At 41.0% G+C, this 20350-nt stretch overlaps 1 protein-coding gene across 1 annotated transcript in view; it reads right to left on the bottom strand.

Moving 5' to 3' along the window:
• SPIRE1 (spire type actin nucleation factor 1) overlaps nucleotides 1-19982 on the bottom strand; it is a 213812-nt gene extending 193830 nt beyond the window's left edge. The window contains exons 1-2 of the mRNA XM_034642187.1: nucleotides 19789-19982; nucleotides 19343-19683 (exon numbers count right to left, since the gene is read on the bottom strand). Of these exons, the coding sequence (XP_034498078.1) occupies nucleotides 19343-19683; nucleotides 19789-19982 (535 nt within the window). The remainder of the gene's footprint in view (nucleotides 1-19342; nucleotides 19684-19788) is intronic.
• Between the last annotated feature and the right edge of the window lie 368 nt (nucleotides 19983-20350).

The following is a 20350-nucleotide window of genomic DNA, read 5'->3' as shown; positions in this document are numbered from 1 at the left end:
GTGGGGGTGGGGGGCAAACACGGAGGGCAGCCTGCCCAGGTGGTAGCAATGACCAGGAAGAAAAGTAGAGAATTAAGATACAATTCAGAAGCAGAACTGGGGCGCCTGGTGGCTCAGTCGTTAAGTGTCTGCCTTCAGCTCAGGGCGTGATCCCGGCTTTCTGGGATCGAGCCCCGCATCAGGCTCCTCCGCTGGAAGCCTGCTTCTTCCTCTCCCCCTCCCCCTGCCTGTGTTCCCTCTCTCGCTGGCTGTCTCTCTCTCTGTCAAATAAATAATAAATAAAATCTTTAAAAAAAAAAAAAAGCAGAATTGACAGAACTTGCTAATGGATTGGACTGGGGGTGGAGCAGGGTGATAAAGAAAGAATGATACCCTGAACAAGTCCCATGTTTTCAGGAAGAGTATGTTCAAAGACTTGATCAAAACCAATCAAAATCAAGCATAAGTTTAAGAACTCTAATACTCTGGGGGCACCCAGCTGGCTCAGTCTTGATCTCAGGGTCGTGAGTCTGAGCCCCACGTTGGGGGTAGAGATTACATAAATAAATAAATAAATAAATAAATAAATAAATAAATAAATAAATAACTTTTAAAAAAAGAGCTCTAGCACTCTACAAGAGACAAGTATATATTTGGTCCACTTTTTGGACAGCTTTTATATGAATACTAAGGAAAGAGAGTACAATTTTAAACAGGCCAACATTTAGCAATAAAATAATCCCTGCAGCCTAATCACACCTGGGTTTCCTAAACACTGTGGCCACTGAGGGCTCAGAATCCATGACCAGATGTTTCAGTGTCAAAAGTTAGGGCACTGAAACTGTGCATTCATTATCTTACACCCATCTCCCCCAGCGAAATCATTTTTGCCATGTTACATTTTTACCAAAAATAAAAAAAATGTTATACGTCTGACACAAGAAACAGCCGTATAAAGGACACATCTACTTTGGTTGTTAAATGATCAAATCATCATCCTCCATGCCATAGCATTTCACTAGTAAAGCTGCTCAAAGATTAACAGGAATTTAGGATTTAGACATGGGAGAAAACTGGTATACTTGCTAACCAAACGAAGATTGTGTGTTCATCAAGTTCCTCTTCTTGGCCTGCCTGTCAGGAGGAATGAAATAAAATTTAACGTTCCACTGCCACAATAGCCCTGTGCTAATGTATTTTCTTCTTCACACTGTTGGTGTTTAACCAAGAATTTAAATAAGCCTTTCCCTTAGTTGCCCTGAGAAGGCAGTGAAGCAGGAGAGCAAGAGCAAGCCCTTAGACTCGTGCAGTCCTAGTTTCGAATCTCACTTCCAGACTTAACTAATCGTTTGATGTGACTTTAAAGTAAAATGCTTCCCAGAGTTTTCCACTTTCTCATCTACAAAAAAGGGGAATAATATCTACCTCAGGAGGCTTATGTGAAAATCAGATGAAAAACAAAATGTTTTGAAGGATGCCTCCTGCAGGGAGGGGCTCAGCAAATTGTAGCTAAGCTTACCACTATTAACCCTGTGGAAAGACGAGAGATAATAGATAAAATAGAGGCCTAAGGAAAACTAGCATAGCAAAATATGTTTACTAGGATTACAACCATGTAAAGGAGGTATCAATTCTGAAATGAAAAAGTAGCTAAATCATATGAAGAATCATAAAATTCCACTCGTTTTTACACTTCATTAAGACCTTTAAAAGCCACTACCTTTTACATTATACCCCTCTGCAGAGGTTCCTAACACATACCTTCCCCCCACTCCGTATGTGATGGTGTCCAGAATGATGACACTCATCAGTCAAACAGCTGGAGCTCAGCAATGGCTCAGGCTGGGGTGGTGGGAAGTGAGGTTTCATCAGTTATTGCTCAAAACTGAAAATAAGAAAGCCTGAAATGGCAATCTCTATAATCAAATCATAAATAAAAAGACTATAAAGTCTGCAGAACTTGTGAATATACTACTTCACATGGCGAAGTGATTTTGCACCTGTGATTAAGTTAAGGCTCTAGAGATGGGGAGATCATGCTGGATTATCCAGGCGGAACCAACGTAACCACAAGGAGCTTTACCAGACCCAGGAAAGTCCAGGAAGGAGCTGTGATGATGGAAGCAAACTCTGGAGCCATGTGATTGCAAGAAGGGGGACACAAGGCAAGGAATGTGGAAAGTCTCTAGAAGCTGGAAGAGGAAAGGACCAGATTCTCCCCTGCAGCATCCAGAAGGAACACAGCCCTGCAAATACATTGATTTTAGCCCACAAGACCCATTTTCAGACTTCAGACCGCCAGAACTTTAAGGTAATAATTTTATGTTGTTTTAAGCCACAACAGTAGTGGTGATTTGTTACAGGACGTGAATGCACAGACCATGAAAAGATCAAAGCAATATGACATGCTCTCACCATCCCAAACACAACCCCAGGCTACCCTATGTACGGTCAATCCCATGCAGAATGTCCCAGAGTAAGAACTCACCCACGAGCACAAGGCAACAGAGCACAGTGGTTAAGAGCAAGGGATCCAGGCCAGACTCCTGTGGCTTGAATCCCAGGAAGGTTGCTGGCTAAATTTAATGCCTCTACACATCAGTCTTCCATTTGTAAGGCGGAGGCTAAGAAGAGCACCTATCTTGGGGTGCCTGGGGGGCTCAGTCAGTTAAGCATCTGCCTTTGGCTCAGGTCATGATACCAGGGTCCTGGGATCGAGCCCTGAGGTGCTGGGCTCCCTGAGCAATGGGGAGCCTGCCTTGCCCTCCCCTTCTGCCCCTCCCCCTCCTCGTGCTCGCTCTCTCTCTCTCTCTCTCGTATGCTCTCTCTCTCAAATAAATAAATAATATTTATGAGGCGCCTGGGTGGCTCAGTCAGTGAAGTGTCTGCTTTCGGCTCAGGTCATTATCCCAGGGTCCTGGGATCGAGTCCCGAGTGGGGCTTTCTGCTCAGTGAGGAGTCTGCTTCTTCCTCTGCCTCTGCCTGCTTGTGCTCTCTCTTTCTGTCAAATAAATAAATAAAATCCTTAAAAATAAATAAATAAATAAATAAAAATAATGTTCAAAAAAGAAGAGTACCTATCTCATAGAATCACTGTGAGGATCGAAAATAATAATATAAGAAAACTGCTTATCTCACCGCTTGTCAGCACTTAATATTAGCTCTATTACCATTTAAGACTTTGAGCCTTCTCTCCAAGGATAAAATAAGCCAAAAGACCCTTGTCTTCCAAACCCAAAAGCTATAAGTCACCAGATCACTTGGCCCCTTAGATACCTACGTATAATTTAACAAGCCCTCACCCATGACTTGGCCTGTAGGTGCAAAGCCCACCACCCAATATCTGTAAGTTCTAGGGGTCTCCTGTGTCTGCACGCGGTGTCAACCTGAAGAGAATGCAGCTGACCTTCCATAAATTTGTTAAACTTTCCTGAAGATACGAGACTCACAGGGAGGCATCCCAGTCCTCACCCTTCCCTGTTCTCCCCTCGCCTTCTCACCACATCCCTCCTCCCTGTCTCCTCAGCATAGTTTGGTGGTCACCTTTTACTGCCAGCGCACACCCTTGAGGGTCTTATCTTACTTCCTAAGTGCTCCCTCCAAAACTGACAGCACTCTAAGAATGATTCTGGTTATTATAATTTTGCATCTCCCTATCCTGAACATCTCTGGTTGAAAACTTCATTTCTATTTTTACAATACACCAAGTGGAACTATTCCAAACACCTCTGCCAAAAATGTATTAAAGACAAAAGGCATCCACCCAAACTACCCTGAACATTTCTAGAAACAACATGCCATTCAAACCAACTCCCACAATGCTCTTTTAAACTCTAAGAAAATTGGGGCGCCTGGGTGGCTCAGTCGTTAAGCGTCTGCCTTCAGCTCAGGGCATGATCCTGGTGTTCTGGGATTGAGCCCCCCATCAGACTCCTCGGCTAGGAGCCTGCTTCTTCCTCTCCCACTCCCCCTGCTTGTGGTCCCTCTCTCGCTGGCTGTCTCTTTGTCAAATAAATACCTAAAATCTTTTTAAAAAATAAAAATAAAAAAATAAACTCTAAGAAAATTAATGAAAAATCTCATTAATACTTATAATTAATCAATACTTGCTCTGTATAGATCAAACATATTTTAATGCTGGTGTAAAACCTTCATTTTTACAGCTGAGGATGCTCAAGCTCAGCTGAGGATACTTGCTCTGTATAGATCAAACATATTTTAATGCTGGTGTAAAACCTTCATTTTTACAGCTGAGGATGCTCAAGCTCTAGAGAATAAATGATTCACTGCAGGTCAAAGAACTGTGACCAGTTGCCCAGGCTGCTGACCCACCCAGCTGTCCTACATTCTCCCCTAGCTCAGTAAGGGAGAGACTAGGAAGCAATGGATGCCCGAAAGTGAAGCACAGGGTCAGCACTAGTGTGGGGAAGTTTGGGGATATTAAAAACAAACTTTATTTTTTAAAAATTTTAATTTATTTGAGAGAGAGTAAGTGAGAGAGAGCATGAGAGGGGGAGGGGGAGCAAAGGGAAAGGGAGCCCAAGGCAGGACTCGATCCCAGGACCCTGGGATTGTGACATGAGTTGAAGGCAGATGCTTAACCAACATAGCCACCTAGGTGCCCCTAAAAACAAACTTTCTAAGTACCATTTTGGTTTACTTGTCCACTGCTCATGACTAATAAATGTGGGTAAGAAAAAAAATATGCTATATGAGTTTTATGCCCTCTTAATAGGACAAAGAATCCCTGACTAATCAATATGAACAATACATTTAATCACATTTTCTAGGATTTGGGCCACAATCTTATTATTTTAAAGAAGTGTAGAGGCATAAAGACATCACATTTTTTGGAAGAGCTGGTAAAAAGTGGATTAAATTTGGTGGGCGGGGGGAGTTCAGAGGGAGAGAATCCCAAGCAGGCTCTAAGCCCAGCAGCACAGAGCCCGACGCAGGGGAATCAATCTCACAACCTTGATATCATACCTGAGCCAAAATCAAGACTCGGACCCTTAACCAACTGAGTCACCCAGGCGCCCCAAAACCCATGGCTTATTATTGCCAGTCACTTTCCTAAAGACGAGAGTCTAGCCCTTGGACCTCCTATCAGTGGCTAAAACCAACTATGAGACTTCCCCAGCACAGACCACTACTGGCTCTTATCTGTAGCTACTGTCTGCCCTTTCTGGCTCTGCTTGCTCATCAGATGATGAGTGGATTTCTTGGGGCCTGGCTGCTGCACCGAACACCCCTGATTTTCATCCTTTCATGAGGGTAGGTCTCACCACCATCATGGCCACCCCCAATCTAGGAGTAAGTTTGGCCCAGACCCCAAACCCTCCCAACCTATTTCACGATACTAGAGTAGACAATTTATAACTGATCTTGTTGTGAAATTAAAGTTTTAAAAATATGTTTTCTTGGGATGCCCCACTGGCTCCATCACAGAAGCATGTGACTCGATCTTGTGGTTGTGAGTTTGAGCCCCACATGGGGTGCAGAGATAAATAAATAAAACTTTAAAAAATATGTTTTCTTAATTATTAGTGTTCTTTTTCCCTTCCTATTTAGCAACCTTAATTAACTAAACTTTATATCATCTCACAGAGCAAATATCATTAAATATCAAGTATTTTCCACTAAAAAATAATTTCAGCATAAAATTTCAATACAAGTATTATCTTTGTCTATTTTATGTAATTTGGCAAAGCTCAAAACTTGTATAGCAAAAAGGTTTCATCTCTTGTGCCAATTCAAACTGAATGGTAGTGAGAGTCTGGGATACTATCCTTAAAAGAGCTGCGAGGGCAAGTATGGGGTGGGAGGCACCCGTGACCATTTAGCAATGTCTGCCTTGGGAACAGAAGGGAGTGACAATGCAGAAGCCACATTCCTGACACTCCTGTGTCAGAGGACAGGATGATGGAAGTTGTGATTCTTTTTGTAAACAGTGTGGATTTGGATTAAATTTTTTCCCTAGCGATATTAATTCAAACATTAATTGCTTAAATTTCATGAGACCTCAAAAATACACTGAGATCACAGCACTCTATCACTTTATTCAAGAATAAGGAGAACTTCGAGGGGAACTTCCCCAATCCAAATCATATAAAGAGGACTAGTAGCAAATGCCAATCCCAAACATTTTTGTATTTCCTATCAAATGAAGAATTTTGGTTTTCATGCATTTCATAAGCATAACTGTGTTATTATCCTTAGAATCTCCTCTCCCACTTTGGTATCTGATCATGACTGAGACCATCCTAGCCAACAGAAACCCTGCCAGAGAGGTATCTCAGGTACTTCTATCCCTAAACATAAGTGCCTTTAGTTATAGCACCATAACTGCCACCCATATTCACTTACCCAAATACGTTATAATAACAAGCATCAGAGCTGAAAATTAAAACCACGCCTTCTGCTGCCTACTCTTATATCTTATATCCATGATACCATGTGACATTCAACAGTTGATCTGCAACCTTCTGGAAGAGCAAAGGAACTTGGTAGGAATAAATATGACTCCACTGGAAAAATATTTTTTCCAGGACAATTTAATTTCTAACAAGTATAAGTCATCATCTTCCCACCCTATGTTGCCTCTCCTGCCTTCCCAGCAGGCAGGCACCCAGGTGGGAAGTCTGAGAGCCTTCCAAGATTCCTTCCTCTTTCTCATCCTCATACCAAAAACTAAGGGCCATGTCCTGTACTATTTCCTAGATTATTCTCAATCTGACTCTCTCTCCCCATTTCTACTGCCCTTGTTCAGACCTCCATCATCTCCTATCTGAGGAGCCATAATACTCCCAACTGGTTAGGCAACTTAAAGGCTACTAAGATCTAATGATAGTATGAAATGCCTACTGGTATCTCTGCCCTTGTTTTTACTCAATTCAATCCACCTTCTACAGAAATCCCAGAGTCATCTTTCCAAAAAGAGTAATCTGCTTACATCATTTTCCTGCTTAAAAGCCCTATGTGCTCTCCATTGCCTATACAGGCTATAAATACAAACTCAACAGCTGGCACAAAAATATCCTTCGTAACCTGGTCCCAGTCAACATACCTTTCTAGCCTGTCTCATTCTCCACCACGCCCCCACACATCCTATGCTCCAGGCGCAGTGGACGCCCACTGCAAAGAAGACAAACAGGCTCAACTTCACGTGCCAACTCCACAAATAATTGGTAGTGGCTGCCTGAAGCACAGCTGAGAACTCTGAAGCTGCTTATAAATTTAGCAGCAAAAATGCCATGACTGATTAAACAGTGTCTGCTTCTGGTATGGGGAAGTGGGTCTCAGCACAAATACCACTCTACGATCCACGTACTACTGTTCTTTGAATAGTTCTTCCACATTTCTGCTTCTGCCTGTCTTCCTTTTATCCCACTCCTCATCCTTCAAGGCCTCTCCAGAAAATCAGTCTCCTGCCTTATATCATACCAGCAGTCAGTCACCCTCACCCTTGGGCTCACACAGTTTTCTGTACATCTCTATTTCTTAAGAATTACTATAAATATACTATGAGTGTTAGTTTATGCACCTGTGATCTTCTTGAAGGTATGCATGCACTTTGTTTTTCTTTGTGCCTACAAATCCAGTACAGCACACTTAGAAGGCACTAGTACTACTGAAATGAATAAATGAAATGGTATAATGCGAGATTCCTCTAACGTGGTATTATCACTAAAATCCAGGAAGAAATGGCCAAGCCCAGAACCAGACAACTTGTGGTGACTGTTAGTGGCATTCTACCACTACTCATCATCTTTATCTAAATACATCTTTATCTCTCAAAAGTACAAGGTATTAAAGGAGCATACTAGATAGAAATTTGGCTTCCAGTCCAACTAGGCCATGAAGAAAATGGGAAATGTGAGGGGAAAAAGACAACAGACCCAAATTTTTAAAAATGCATTAGCACAGTAGCATAAAAAGATCTGAGAGTTAGTTTTCAGGAGCTAAATATGGACCCGCAGATCCCGCTATTACTAGGGATACAGACTTTCCATATACATGACACTAGTCAGATCCTTCTTAAATTTATACCAATGTCCTAGATTGGTTTCAATTTTTTAAAGTTTGTGAGGTGCATAAGGGAAATGCAAATCAAAACTACAATGAGGTATCACCTCACACCAGTCAGAATGGCTAAAATCAACAACACAAGAAACAACAGGTGTTGGCGAGGATGTGGAGAAAAAGAAACAATTGTGCACTGTTGGTAGGAATGCAAACTGGGGCAGCCACTGTGGAAAACAGTGTGGAGGCTCCTCAAAAAGTTAAAAATAGAACTACCCGATCACCCAGTAAATCACACTACTGGTATTTATCCCAAAAAATGCAAAAAATTAATTCAAAAGGATATACACACCCCTATGTTTAGAGCAGCATTATCTACAATAGTCAAGACATGGAAGCAGCTCTGTGTCCACTAACTGATGAATGGACAAAGAAAAGTGGTGCATATGTATATAATGGAATATCACTCAGCCATGAAAAAGAATGAAATCTTGCCGTTTGGAATGAAATGGATGGAGCGAGATAGTATAATGCCACGCAAAATAACTCAGTCAAAGAAAGACAAATATCATACGATTTCACTCATACGTGGACTTTAAAAAACAAAAGAAATGAGCAAAGGGGGGAAAAAAAGAGGGAGAGACACAAACCAAGAAACAGACTTAATTATAGAGAACAAATGGATGGTTACCAGAGGGGAGGTGGGAGGGGGAATAAGTTAAATAGGTGAGGGGGATTGAGAGTGCACTTGTTCTGATGAGCGCCAGATAACGTAACGAACTGCTGAATCACTATTTGTACACCTGAAACTAATATAACACTGAATGTTAACCAGAATTAAAGACTTCAAAAAAATTAAAATTAAAAAATAAAGTTTGTGAGGTGCAACCATTTTGGAAAACTTTTGGCAGTACCTACTAACATTGAAAATACCCATACACTATGAGCTAACAATTCCACTTTTGAGGATATACTTAACACAAATGCTAATTTTGTTCACCAAAAAACATGCTTACTAATGTTCACAACAGTATTATCCATAATTCCCAATAACTGAATACCCAAATGAAAGATCCAAAAAATCAAACATCCATGGATAAATTATGGTATATTCATACAAGGGAATAGGATACTAAAATGTGAACGGACAAACTACAAGTATATGCAACAAAATGGATCAATCTCACAAAGTTCAGAGAAAAAAGTTAGACATTAGGTAGTATAACATTCAAATACCTAAGTTCAAATATAGGCAAAACTGACAGTGTTAGAAGTCATGATAGTGGTGACACTTGGGGTGGCTGGTGACTGAAAGGGTTCACAGACAGGCCTGCTGTTCTGTTCCTTTACCTGTATTCTGGTTACACGAGTGTATTCACATTGTGAAAATTCATCATTTATGCACTTCTCTATGAGTTACATCTTAATTAAAATTCGCTGTTAAAATGAAGACAAAATAAGGACGCCTGGGTGGCTCAGTCGATTAAGCGTCTAACTCTTGATTTCGCCTCAGGTCATGATCTCAGGGTCATGAGATGGAGCCCCACATTGGGCTCTGTGCTGGGCACAGAGTCTGCTTAAGATTCTCTCTCCCTCTCCCTCTGTCCCTCCTTCCCACCTCTCTCTCCCTCAGTTAATTAATTAATTAATTATATTACATAAACAACGAATCTAAACTATATCCTGCTTGTAAAGAACACCTTAAATATAAGAAAACTAAAAACCTGAAAGGAAAATTATGGGAAGGAATACACCACGCAAAGATTAATCAAACAAAGCTGGTGTTTAAAAAAAAAAAAAAAAAAAAGGAAAGCTGGTGTAACCATATACATGTCAACTATAGCCACATTCATAAAAGGGTAAAACCACCATATTATAACTTTAAGTGGGTATGCACCTAATAATATAGCCTCCAAATGTGGGTAAAAATTGACAGAATAATGCATGAATCAAAGAAGAAATCACAAAGAAAACCAGAAAGATATTTGAATTCAATGATAACAAAAATGTGATATATCAAAACTTCTATTCACCAAAACATACCATTAACATGAAAAAGAAAGCTATAGAGTTGGAGAAGATATCTGTAATACATATAACTGGCAAATGGCTTGTATTCAGAGTATATAAAAATCATAATATATAAGAAGAAGAAAAGGCAAAAAACATAATATATATTGATTAGAGGTTACCAGGACCTGGGGGAAGTTGAGAATGGGCAGGTTAATGGGTACAGAGTTTCTGTTTGTGTGATGAAAAATTTTGGAAATAGTGGTGATGAGGGTGGGGGAATGGGGTGGCTGGGTGATGGACAATGGGGAGGGTATGTGTTGTGGCGAGTGCTGTGTGTTGGGTAAGACTGATGAATCACAGACCTGTACGCTTGAAGCAAATAATACATTCTATGCTGATTAAAAAAAAAAAAAAAGACAAGTAGTTAAAAGACCTGAACAGGAATTTCACAAGAGATATCATCATGGCCAATAAACATATGAAAAGGCACTCAACATGATTAGCCATCAGATAAATGCAACTCAAACCCATTATGAAATATGTACCATAACATACCTGCCAAAATAGGTAAATTTTTCTTTTTTTAAATGATATTCCCAAATAGCACAGTGGATATGGTACAACAGACACACTGCTAATAAGAAAGGTAACCTGAAAAGCCACTTTGGAAAACTACTTGGCAATATCAACTAAAACTTAAGAGACACAAATGCAACAATCCAGCAATTTTACTAGATATTTACCTACCAGAAGTGCATACATATATTCAAGACAGTTTATAGTGGTGTTATTTAAAATAATAGCTGAAACTCCAAACTATTCATATGACCATCCATAGAAGGCCGGGTAAACCAATTTTGGTATTTTCATACAATTGAATATTATATAGCAAGGAAAACAAACTAATGCTACATGTAATAAAACAAGTAATTTCTCATAAATACAATGTTGAACAAAAGAAGCCAAACACAAAAAACACATATTGTAAGATTCTATACTTAAAAAAGTTCACAAGCAAGCAAGCCCAATCTGTGGTGATAAAAACTAAGACAATGACTATGTATGCGGAAGACCTGTAGGCTACCTGTAATGCTCCTCTGTTCTCACTCAGGTTGGTGTATACATGGTTGTGTCACTAATGATTTGTGCACTTTTCTGTATGTATGCTGAACTTCCAAAAAAAGGGAAAAATTTGTTAAAAAAAAAACAGGAAAAGTCCAAAAAATAAATTTTGAGAAGGAAATGTGAAAAGAAATTATTTTTTTAGACAGAAGAAAAGTGGCCAAAGACTGAATTAACACAACATACCAAAGAAAGTATTTTAAGAGATTCTGACCAGCATTTCATTACCAGGCTATCATCACTAACACAAAAAAACCCATTGAACTCCCATGCAACCTGATGAAATTTGCTTAAACAAAAAACACTACTGAACTCCGACACAGCTAGTCGAAATTTGCTTAAAGTGCTTAAAAATTTGATGGGACATTTTCTTAATGTATTTCCTTTGTATGATGAGGGCAATACCAGCAGCAAAACAGAACAGGGTGTCATGCAATATCTATCCTTCATACATGTAAAAATCAATAGAATGCCAGTGAGATAATGACCTGAGAACAGCAAAGGCTGAATCAGATAAGCCCAATAAACTTGAAACATGGATAAACAAATCTTACCCTGTCTTGACCCCGTTACACTACCACTCAAAAGTAACTAAGCAGAAGTCAGAATTAGGAAAAATATTACTAGCTTTCCCAATTAATTTGCATTGCTTTATATAAATCAGTATTTTTCTGGTCCCTAAAGTATTCATGATCCCATGCAACAGTCTGAAATACTTAGCCAAAACAAAAAACCATTTGCCCAATGATAGTTTTCATTTTTTTGTTTGGTTAAGACATTTTAGGAGCGTATCACAAGAGTTTATTTTATCCACATGCTGTACTGCAGAGCATTAATGAAAATGTATGTTTACAAAATGGGGAACTGTTTCAAATGTGGTTGATCGCCAACATTCTGCATGGTTCCACTGCAGCTTTAGGGACACCTCTAGCCCGGAGTATTAATAAGTACTTATAAGAGGAAGGCCAATAATCACAACATTTGTCCACACCAGTTCTTGACCATCCATATAATCTCAGTCAATCCATACTTGACTGAAGGCCACATTTCACTGACCTCCCCTCAGCTCCAGTATATCCAAATTGATATCCCAATATAGGCTGCTCCGGTTTTCATTCCCAGGTATCTCTCCCCTCTGATAAACAGTGTGTACAGACTGGTCTCTCTTAACCTCTCTATTCAACTTGGCTCTACAGTATTCATTACATAACTGTTGAAGGGATGATACAGACAGTGGTGGGCATGCCAATAAAAGTGAGATACCAGAAAGAGATACTTTATAAATCTAACAAAGTTTGAACATCAAAAATAACTAAACCTTTTACTATTTCAATTCTTCTTCCATATTAAAAACAAAACAACCCCAGTATCAACAAACATAACCAGTGCGGAGCTCCTTAGAGGTATGTCTGATTATAAGACTTGCACAAAAAATACACGTCGTAAGCCGTAAAGCATCTTGTAGTGCCAGAAAGTGAAGATGTGCTCAAAAACACAAAAGGATGGCTGCATGTCAAAAGCACACAGGAGAGCGCCTGGGTGGCTCAGGTCATGATCCCAGTCCGCTTCTCCCTCTCCCTCTGCTGCTCCCCCTGCTTGTGCTCTCTCTCACTCTCTCGCTCTCAAATAATAAAATCTTAAGAAGAAAAAAAAAAAAAAAAGGAGGGACACAGGAGCCAACCTGAAGGCGCTCCCACTGGCCACAGCTGGAACAATCTGAGCAAAAACATAACATGGTAATGAATAACAAAGTATCAAATATATATGATGCTAGAATGATATAAATAAGTAAACGGGGGAGAAGGGACAAATCTTCCTTACAGAAAAATTCCAAATAATATTAAGAAGTAATGTAATATAAAATTATATGAAGGAATATAAAATTAAGTAGTAATAACAATATTAATTCATCCCTCCTGGAGGAGGCCCCCTTCTCCAATGCAGGCTGGATTTAGTGACTCCTTTCCAAAAAACAGAGCATAGAAAAAGGTAAAAACAGTGACTCTTTAACGGAGAAACCCGGCAAACAAAGGTACACATCACCAGTGGTGCTGTGTGGATATAATGTGCCCCAATCCTATATGATGAGAGAAGCCTTCCCCTCGGTGGTAATTCCTTGCCCAAACACATAACCCCAGTCTAGTCAAGAAACCATCAGGCAGATCCAAACAGAAGGACAGTCTACAAAACCCCTAACCAGTACTCCTCAAGACTATCAAGTCAGGGGAAACAAGGAAAGTGTAAGAAATCACAACAGACCAGAAGAGACTAAGGAGACACGAGGACTAAATGCTACATGGTATTCTGGATGGGATTCTGAAACAGGAGAAGGACATTAATAGAAAAATGAAGTCCAGAGTTAATATTAGTCCAGAGTTAAGAGTTCCAAATGAAGTCTGGAGTTAATAATAATGTGCCAATGCTGGCTTCTTGGTTTTGACAAACACACCATACTAGTATGTTAACATTACGAGAATTAGGTGAGGAGTATACAGGAATTTTCTGTGCTATCTTTCCAACTTTTCTGTAAATCTAAAATTATCTCAAAATAAAAAATTAATCCAAAAAACCCACTATATTTGGCAATAGGCAATATTTTCCTCATAATTTTAAACAAAAATCTGGAAGGGAATAGTTTCTCTTTTTTCTACCTAGCCAACAGGAAGCAAATGAAAAACATAACACGGCTTTGATGACAGTATTATGAAAGTAGGATGGGAACTGTTGCCATTTTACAGAATTTATGATGCAGGAAAATGATTCTGACCTTACAAATAAAACAGGCAGAGCGTGACTCGTCCTCTCTTACCAACATATAGTCCTCGGTAGATTAATGATTGTTTTCTTCTAAAGTGGAGTCAAAATTCTTGGTGAGGCTAATGGCTTCCCAACGAAGTCCTAACTTACTTACATACCCTTCCCTGTATATGACTAAACTCCCCTGTTTTCCTTTGCATAGGGCAGAAAAAACAGATACAAACCACAAAGCATTATTTCAAAATTTTTCCAAAAAATGTCTGTGGCTATTCCCACACAACCCAACACAACTGGAAGTACGTTGGAGGGTTAACTGGAGTAAAAAGTGACAGCAATCTTACCAATTATGGCTAAAATATCTTAATTTTGCAAACGACCATCTGCACATATTGTGTGCAGGGGCCTAGAAGAGGCCCATGTAAATGAGTGGGCTCAGAGCTGAAGCTGCATTCGCTTCATGGTAAACTTATCGCTGTGTTTATGTTTTATTTTCTCTTCTTCAATGACTAGAACTATCTATCTCTACATTACTCACGGAAACTTGAACACTGCTTGTACATGGTAGGAACTCAATGCATTTTTTTTAAAGATTGTATTTATTTATTTGAGAGAGAGAGGAAGAGAGCATCAGCTGGGGGAAGGGGCATAGGGAGAGGGAGAAGCAGACTCCCTTTTGAGCAGGGAGTCCAACTTGGGGCTTGATCCCAGGACCCCGAGATCATAACCCTAGCCAAAGGTAGACATTCAACCGACTGAGCCACCCAGGCATCCCTGCATGTTTTTAAAACTGAGTTAGCCCAATATATTGGGAGATATTGTACAAATGGAATAATTTTTACCTATCACTATGCCTGATGAGACATTTCACCAACCCCTAATACCATCTTTTACCCCCAAACTCTACCCTGGACACATACACATACATCTCAAATATTCCTTTCATTTAATGATCAGCACGTTAACACTCAAGAATTATACCAAGAATGAAAAAGAATTCATGTTTTAAAACATGTTTTCACTATTTCAACATTCTCCACAAGTATTTTGTTTCTCTTTAAAATCAAATAGGATATTATTTCAAGACCATTTCTCCCACCAAATTAACATGAAACTTACTGAGAAGCTTGACTAATCATGTCCTCTTTTCAAATCCCAGACAAAGCCCAAATGTTCCCTATACCAAGGGATGCCTTTATTAGTATGCACGCAGGCTTTCATTGTTCCTCCCAGGAAAACCTACTACCAGTCTAAGATGATTTTAAATCAAGATGCGGTCGTAATTTTTAAAATGTTCTTTATACACCTAACATTAAAGATACATCAAAGATTTTGAAATCAAAATTGGAAATAAGTTATTTTTGTCAGATGGGTATTAAGGCCTACGGAGCCGCTGAGACCATACGATGGTTCTAAGCTCTAAGACTATTGTTATTAAAAAATCTCTGTGGCATCCCAGGGAAAAAAAGTTCTAATCTTACAAAGGTCTGGAATATAACCTAAATTCCATCAATAACTACTTCCTAAATAATGTATATAATGAAATGAGTTCCAAATGCCAGTTAGGCACGGTGGTGACAAACAGCAGGCGGTACATGGAGAGCCTGAGTGTCTTTAACTTGTTCATTAAAGGTGTGAAAGCAAAGCTTCATCAACCCGCATATAAGAAACTATATAAGGTTTACTGTAAGTACATAAACATTAGGGAAAATAAAAATGTTAAGTTAGACACCTAAGAAGAATCATAGCCCTCTTGATTCTAAGTAATGTTTCCTTCTGTCATCACAGAAATACTTCAAAAAATATACTGCTTAAGACCCTATTTCATAATTTAATCATTTTTTCTCTTAAGATATCCTCCAAAGAGCTAATTTTTCCTTTTTCTTTAGCTCCTTCAATCCTGTATCACACTGCTTTCATGGCCATCCATACTAGATTATACAGGAATGCTAAATAAAATTGCTTGTTCTTGGGGCGCCTGGGTGGCACAGCGGTTGGGCGTCTGCCTTCGGCTCAGGGCGTGATCCCGGCGTTATGGGATCGAGCCCCACATCAGGCTCCTCTGCTATGAGCCTGCTTTCTTCCTCTCCCACTCCCCCTGCTTGTGTACCCTCTCTCGCTGGCTGTCTCTATCTCTGTCAAATAAATAAATAAAATCTTAAAAAAAAAAAACTGCTTGTTCTTCATTGTCTTCCTCCCATATTGGTCTCATTTCGTGCCTCCCACATCTTTCATCATTTTCCTATTTCTCTTTTGGTATGTCTAATTTAATTTAAACTGAATATGAACATTCCGGATGTATCAACACTGTTAAAAGTAAACAAGAACTAAAATCAATTACTACTACATTCAACCCCAAAACAAGTCAAGAAAGCATGTGAGGGGTTCTTTCTTTCTATGGGACTAAGTGGAGTGATACCACTTGTTCATTCAACTCAACAGCAGAGGGAACAGCGGCCAGCTCAAAGATTCACTCACTCGAGGATTACAGCCAATTCTCCACACTGAACACAATCTTGTGTACCTCCCATCATCTGCTAGACCATGGTTCTCAACAGGGGACAACTTGGCCTCCCCAGGGGAAATTTGGCCATGTCCAGGGACTTTTTTGATTGTCATGACTTGGGGGAGGAGACGTAGTTACTGGCATCCAGTGGGCAGAGATCAGGGGTGCTGCTGAACACCCTACTCGGGCACAGGGCAGCCAAAAATTATTGAATTATTCAGCCAAAAATTAGAATGAGAAACGCTGACCCAAACATTTGTGTCCCAATTTTGAATAAAAATGCAGAACAGCAGGACCACAGGCACCATGGTAGTGCAAAAGGACACAATTAGGGGAGAAAGGAAACTAAAACTTACTGAGTATCTGCTACACAACAAGCCATGCTTCAGTCACTTTACATGCATCGTCGCACTTAAATCCTCTTGCGTGAAAAAGTGATCTCTTCTCATTTTACAGATGAGAAGGCCAGACTCAGGGTGATTGTATATGCAGAGCTTAAGTGTCTTTAACTCATTAATTAAGGGAGGTTAAGGAACTTATTCAAGGTCACTCAGCTAGGAAGGGGAGGAATAAGGACCCAAATTCAAAGCAAATCTGTTTCTAAGCCTAGAGGTTAAAAGACCTGGATTTGATTCAAAGTCACCAATATATATTTAAGCAAGTCCCTTAACTTCCCTAAACCTCCATTCGGAAATAAATCAATGGATAAACTGTGTGAAAATATAAATGCCGTAGGTTGCCAACAACATACAACCCTATTAAACATCCTACAGTGAAAAAGTACTTCTTAGAATTGAGGAGTTGTAACTACCTTTTTCCTTAAAAATAGAATTTATACATGTGCACAGTACTAAATTATTCAGCATTTTTCAGAATCAAGATTAAGTGTTCAGAAGACACTTGCCATCTGTAGCCACGCAACTACTCTTAAATCCTAGGAGGAAATAAACATAAGCAACATTTTAGTATGAACTTCCTAAAGATTTTTAATCGATCGAGCCTAAAATGCTCAAGACTGTATCGAGAACTTTAGTTGGCCTCTCTCAACAACTGGTAGCAGAGATCATGAGCCAAACTAAGGAAGAAGAGGATGGTTTACAAACCCATTACTGCTACTGCAGGGAAACTATTATTCTCTCCAAGAAGATAAAGTTTTACATTGAGGTCAAGATATTATCACTCATACTAATGATACAAAATAGTAATTCATTTCAACATGAGATTCTGATTTTTTTTAACTACCACGAGAATACATCAGTCTTTGACAACTAAACTACTGTAGGTCCATAAATACAACTTAAGCCATACTCTTCTGGGAGAAAGACAATGTAAACTCGTGTCTGTTCCTTCCAGAAGTCAACACTACCACTGCTGCTTCTAAAAGAGGGTTGCACACAACCATTTTCCCCCTTAAAATGCCAGATTCCAAGGCACAGCTTTGCCATGTTTTATAATAAATGTATATTTGCATATTGTATTAATACACTGTAAGTAAATTATAATACCAATTATTTCCCACTAACATTAAGTCCAAGTTTAAAAACAATAAACACATCAAATAAACTAAAAACTATTTGAAATAAAATAATTTCAAGAGAATTATGGAGACCAGATTTAAATAAATGAAAGTTCTAAAATGTGTTTATCTCTCTCACACACACACACACACACACACACACACACTTTAATGTTCTGGGGGAAGTGAAAGAATTGATAACTAAAACCTTGAATGTTTTTTATTTTAATCAATTTAGATAAGGATTCGCATGAAATGTCATTTTACTGACTAATGAATTACATCTTTCACCTTAAGCATTTTGACACTTCCATCAACTTTCTAAAAGTGAGGGCGTATTATTTCTCTATGTTTTTAATATACTTGCTTCTCAAAAGACTGAATTATATAAAACCTGATAGGAGAAACCTATTGTCAATCCCCTCATCATCATCACTAAATCTCTGCGTAAGCCCTAGCCACATAATAATGTGTAGGTGATAATCTTGAAGAATTTACACTAGACAATAACCTAACTAAAATCCATTTTATCTGTTTATCTGACACCCTGTCAACTTTTCACTTGACAAGCCTGTTTTTCCATCACAATAAATTTTAACACACAGGTAAATAGTAGTTATTTTTTAACTTTCAGGAGCTAGAAATCATTATTTCGTCTCCTCCTGTTTCTCCCAAAATAGCAAAATTCTCCTAGGGGCTTTTTATATTTCCAAACCGAAGGAATTTGTTGCCAAATGTAAAAAAAAAATACTATTAGCTGACTACTCATTCTGAAAGGTGTAATTTTCCTGACAGCAGAATTAACTATCCTTGACGCGATCTCACGTGAACCTTTCACAGCACCTACCACATCCCAAGTAAATAGCCCTGGCAGGTAAGTATATATACATAGCTTATCGTGAAAAGGACCCAACCCACTCCATTTCCCAAACAAGACGCGGGCAGCTGTCCTATGACAGTCTGTACGATTACCAGCACCTTGGGCAGGTCCGCGGCCCTACTGGGGGGCACAGGCCCGCCCGGACGCCTTCCTCACAACCCCTCTTTGTGCCGCTCCCCGCCCTCCAACCCCCTGCTCTGACCTACGTGGGGCCCCGCTAGACCACAGCGCCAACACCACCGCCCCCCGCCCCCTGCCAGCCCCAGGCCTGGCTCCTCCCCGGTCTCCCTTGGGGGGTGGGCGTTCGCGGGGCGGAAGGGCAGGGCCCAGGGACTGCGAGGAGAAAAAAGGGGGGGCCGCGGCGGGGGGTCCTCCTGTCGGAGGTGGGGGTAGCGCAGCCGGAGGGCAGGGCCCAGGAATACGAGGGAGAAAATGGGGCAGCAGGGGGTCCTCCTGTGGGAGGTGGGGGTCGCGGGGCGGAAGGGCCGGGGCTGTGAGGGAAAGGGGGCCGCGGGGAGGGTTCTCCGGGGGCGCAGGTCGGGGGTCTCACCCGCAGCGGGGGGCGGCTCTCCCGCGTCGTCGGGCGCCAGGGTGACGGCGCCGTCCCTCCAGACGCGGATCTGAGCGGCTGAGCGCACGCGGCGACGGGGCTGGCGGCGGCCGGCGTCCGCGGCACGCAGGGAGCCGCAGCACTGGTAGCACACGGCCCACGCCTGCTCCTCGTTGATGGGCTGGTTGTAGAGCCGCAGGATCTCCTCCAGGCTCAGCGCGTCCGGCGGGCCGCCAGCCGCCCCGGGATCCGGAGGCCCCTCGCCGCCCGCTGGCTCCNGAGTTCGGACGTGCGCTCCGCCGCCGGGCTGACCGCGCCGACCGCAGCCACCCCCCGCCAAGCTGGGAGGCCACTAGCACTGGATACCCCTGGAATTGGCTCGCTGGGAGTCTAATTAGGAGCTCGAACCCAGTCTAGAGCAAATTCCTAGTAAAGGTCTATGAAACCGCTCCGGCTCCGGCTCCCCGGGCCGCCCTGCCTGCTCCCGCCCACCGCCGGACCGTCCGCTGGGCACGGGTCCTGCCCCTCTGTCAAGCCTCCACACGGTTTCTCCTGACCAGCCTACTTCGTACTGGCCAGGCCTCGCCCCTTCATCATCCCCCGGACCCTCTTCTGCTCTTTTGGGGGCAGCTGTCGCCATCAGTATACCATATAATTTATTTAGATGTATTGTGTGTTGAATAGGTCTTCCTATCTTCATTGTAAGCCTCGTAAGGACAGGGACCTTTATGGGTTTTGCTCACGGGCTTCTCCCAAGCGTGTAGATCAGGGCCTGGGATATAAACATGTTGTAAATAATTTGTAGACGTTGGTTTCAGCGTCCTTCCAGATTCATTTTGTAACGTTTGTACAACTCCTCACTAAGAATGTCTCCAATGATCGCGCTCATCATAGTCCAGTTAACCCACTATGTTCAGACGATGTGGAATTAATATCCCAGTGGCAACATTGAACTGAGGGCAATAAGCCATAGAATAAAAGAAAGAAATACTGCACTGCCCAGAGCCT

The sequence above is a fragment of the Ailuropoda melanoleuca genome, chromosome 14, assembly GCF_002007445.2.
Source record: "Ailuropoda melanoleuca isolate Jingjing chromosome 14, ASM200744v2, whole genome shotgun sequence".
In the NCBI taxonomy this organism is placed as follows: Eukaryota; Metazoa; Chordata; class Mammalia; order Carnivora; family Ursidae; genus Ailuropoda; species Ailuropoda melanoleuca.
The sequence above is the reverse complement of the archived record's forward strand: the minus strand, read 5'-3'. Positions and strand labels throughout refer to the sequence as shown.